The following is a 4,024-nucleotide window of genomic DNA, read 5'->3' as shown; positions in this document are numbered from 1 at the left end:
TAATATACTAATATTAATATATAATATACTAATCAATAACTTATTCAATTTTTTAAAATGCGTCCGACGACAAAATTCAGTCCTGAACAAAATTCCTCACTGGACATTAATAACAAGCCGGTACCGTTATTTGGAACCGTATAAATACGAGACTCCTGAGATTCAGGGTCTCTTTTACCTCAGTCAGTCATGGCATACGAACCTTATAAATAAATACCATCTGTCAACCAATTTTGGACCACAATAAAATTATACAAATATAAACACCGTTTTATTATCCGCTTTATGCATAATGAAAGGCCAGTTAAAGGCCAAGCAAAATTTATCAAAATCCAAGTAACTATTCGATGAGATGACTATACAACAGAATTTTCGTAGGTATATATAGTAGCTGATAAAATATTATCAAATGGTTGAAATTGTAATTTTTTGTGAAGTATTGTTATGTTACGAAGAATTATCAAACACTATTTTACTGTCTTATAGCCTTTGTGCAAAGAAAAGAATCGTAGAAGAAAAAAATAATCCAATATTTTTTATAGATTTATTTTTGTATTATATTTTTTTTGAATAGGTAAACAATTTTGACCATTTTTTGTAATTTTTACTAAAATCATTATTCATCACAATATCTTTCATACAAAAAATTGGTCAAAATTAAAATATTTTGCCTTTCATTGATTTTTTGTTTGCAATTATATTGGATTAAGGATTATTCAAAGCAGAAATTGCAATGTATTACGGTAGAAAATAATTATCAGAATTTTCTAGTTCCATAATCACATTTATCTTCATTTCCTCGAACTTATCATTAATAGATTGAATCTAAAATCGTCAAGTGAAATTCAAAGTTTGATAATTTGTTGTTTGAAAGTGATTGATTATTAAAGCGAAGACTTTAGATGGATTTCATTAAAGCTTTCATGCAAATTACCTTTCAAATCCCAATACCTTTGATTTGCTTGAACTTTTGAGTTTTCAATAATAAGAAAACGCTTTATTTTAACGTATAATCGAGTATTACATCTTTAATGGAAAAGTATGAAATACAGCAAATGATCGAATAAGGAGAGATATTATTGTCATGACAAAAATGCTTAATAACTGCAATACTATTTTTATTATTATATTAATAATGTTTTTATTTGGAGGATTGAAGTCTGATCGTGGAATTAAAGATCTTGATATGTTATCTTGATAATTTTACGTTTTTCTATTAATTAATATAAGTTTTACTTTACTGAGATAACCATTTAAAATCCAATACCCTGCGCAAGGATGACACTCAAATCGTAAATCGTACAATTAAATGCATTGTTTTGACTTTATTATATGGATTTTTGAATGAATGGCAGCTCAGTAGTTGTCTAATCCAATTATGACTAATTAACTATACTCTGTATTTGTTGACATTTTCACTTGAGGCTATATTTGAAATGTATAACAATTGCATCATTTTAATTACCACATGTCTAATATGAGGCAGATGGTAATTTATATTAGAAAAAAAATCTGACCTTTTGCTATTGATTTACAACGATACATAATTATGTACATTTTTTCCTTTGAAACTTGGTATAGTGATAATTATATAAGATTTTGAATAAATTATAGTGTACTTGATTATGAGTACAAGCAGTTCCAATTTGCTTTTATTTAGTGCCCTTTTATTTTATCAAGGTTTGGTAAGATTTTATCTTTTACATTGAAAATATTTTTAGATTCTATAGAATTATGATTCAATGTAACACTCATAATAAATTTCTATTTTTATTTCAATTCAGGTCCCGTCGGTCATCGAACAATGCTCCGTTACCACGACTCAACCCAAACGATGAGTCCTACATCAGGTTGGCCGCGGATACGGCTGAAGAACTTGACTGGTGTCTGGACCAACTCGAAACTATCCAGACACATCGCAGTGTTTCTGATATGGCATCACTTAAGGTAAGATTTTATACATTATTATTGTCGAAAAAACCCATGGAATAAATGACTTCAGAATTAGCCTAGAGAAAATTTATAAGGAATTATTAATGGTAACCGACATGTCGTTGTTTTGGTTAGATAGTATTTACGATTACAACAACGGTAATATTGTTATTACTAATTGTGGTATATTTGGTGAACGCGTGTTGTTACTACGTTAAATATTAAAATTAATCCAGCGACAAAATTCAGCCCTGAATAGAATTTATCACTGAGGTTCAGGGTCTCTTCCACCTCAGGCAGTCATGGCATAAGGACCTTATCAATAAATACCAAATCTGTCGTTGTTTTGGTTAGATAGCATTTACTATATTTTCAAAATGGTAATGTTGTTATTACTAATTGTAGTATATTTGGTGATAGCGTGTTGTCACTACGTTAAATATATCTTACAGTATATTAATACTTAATTGCGTATAGATAAAGGTTGCAATCTTAGGATTATTGTCTAATGGATACCCCGTTGCACCCCAATGGCTGCAAAACGATTGTTAGGACGACTGATTGTTTCATATACTATTTTTTACTTCGAATTTTGATTGTTCTTATTGGTCAAATGATATCGATTATTAATCATTTACTAGGCCAAACATATTTTGTTATAAACTATTTTGTCAAATAGTATAATCGCAGTCAGAAGCGACAAAAATCTATGTGTTCATTAATATTTTTCTCAAACTTTTTTAATGTTAATGGAGTAAATTACAGTGAAAAAGTCCAACGAAACTAATAGCTCAAAGATCGAAACAAATAGAGAATAATTTTCAAAAATTTCGATAAATCAATTAGGAAGGAATTGTGAATAAAAAATATTGCTGGGCTTCTATCTTGGTACACCTTCTACCTTGGCGTGCCAAGGTAGAAGCCCAGCAATCTTTTTTTAATTGACAATTCTTTCCTGATTGATAAATCGATTTTTTAAATTTATTCTCCATTAGTTTCGCTCTTCGAACTATTGCTCTTGTTGGATTTTGCACTGTAACTTACTCCACGATTGAAGTTTCTTCTTCAGTCTATCAGATTTAGATGAGAATTTTAATGCAATACTATCTTATGTTTTTATTTTAAGAGGCCAATTCTTGGATAAGATAGAAATGTTATGGATATGTTACTTCACAGGTCTATCTTTGTATGAGTTGGTAGTAACGAACGTAGTTTGTTTTATGTGTAAAAAGCCTAATCGCGCAGCAAATACATACATTAACAGTTGGTCACTACCAACTCATAAGAATATAGACCCACAACATCTTAATTCTATTCGAGAATTGGCTTTTAAGGTTAGCTTCTTCCTATATTGTTAAATTGGTACTTGCTATTTCGATAGTTCCATGGTACTTATTTCAAATAATCTAACTTAAATTCAGAATATCTGAAATAAAACATCGTATTTTATTTCTCATTTACTTTGTCCCATTACATAAATCCGCTATATAAATAGTGCAATTGGACGACGCAGTGTACTGTATTGGATTGTCTGCTTTATTCTTCATAGTAATCAGAATCAAATGTCACATTGCAAAAACCAATATACGAGTATCATTACAAATCCACTTTTGAAATAGAATACAATTATGGATAAACTTCACAATGTTCAATTTCTTGCAGACAACGTAATTTATTAGCCGCCGATATTAGATATATGAATAATTTATTGAAACTTAAGCATCTAAGAGTGCCAAAGATTAATTTTTATTAGACTATTACAGATTTATGAGTTGGTATTAATATTGGCAATACCATTACTTACAGCTTGTAATAAAAATATTTTTCGGACGAATATAAAACTCATTTTTCAAAAAAATATATAATATATTACAACCGCGGTTTGTATATTCAATACCCACATCACCAGCTTGAATTACACTATATATATTTATATATTATTATATATATATATATATATATATAGATATATATATATTATAAATAGTTTTTTACTTGAAATTATAGATATAAAATCTCTATTAAAATAAGTCTGATAATTTGATGGTTTCAAATTGAATAAAAAACAATTCTATGAAAGTTTTAGCTCTTA

At 28.7% G+C, this 4,024-nt stretch overlaps 1 protein-coding gene across 1 annotated transcript; it reads left to right on the top strand.

Annotated features, from left to right (window-relative positions):
- The first annotated feature begins 271 nt into the window (after positions 1-271).
- On the top strand, positions 272-2,484 carry LOC113376056 (cAMP-specific 3',5'-cyclic phosphodiesterase-like). The gene is made up of 3 exons (XM_026615986.1): positions 272-378; positions 1,785-1,947; positions 2,410-2,484. The coding sequence occupies exons 1-3, from the start codon at positions 353-355 to the stop codon at positions 2,482-2,484; spliced, it is 264 nt and encodes an 87-aa protein (XP_026471771.1). The 5' UTR covers positions 272-352.
- Positions 2,485-4,024: the final 1,540 nt, after the last annotated feature.

The sequence above is a fragment of the Ctenocephalides felis genome, unplaced genomic scaffold (genome assembly GCF_003426905.1).
Source record: "Ctenocephalides felis isolate EL2017-DRISC unplaced genomic scaffold, ASM342690v1 CF-g0.4_SCAFFOLD_01886, whole genome shotgun sequence".
Taxonomy (NCBI): domain Eukaryota; kingdom Metazoa; phylum Arthropoda; class Insecta; order Siphonaptera; family Pulicidae; genus Ctenocephalides; species Ctenocephalides felis.
Note: the sequence above shows the minus strand (reverse complement) of the source record. Positions and strands in the feature narration are given on the sequence as shown.

Coding starts and splice junctions, on each gene's coding strand:
- LOC113376056 (XM_026615986.1), top strand. CDS start 353: ATGACTATACAACAGAATTTTCGTAG. Junction 379..1,784: donor ATACAACAGAATTTTCGTAG/GTATATATAGTA, acceptor ATTTCAATTCAG/GTCCCGTCGGTCATCGAACA. Junction 1,948..2,409: donor CTGATATGGCATCACTTAAG/GTAAGATTTTAT, acceptor AATTGCGTATAG/ATAAAGGTTGCAATCTTAGG.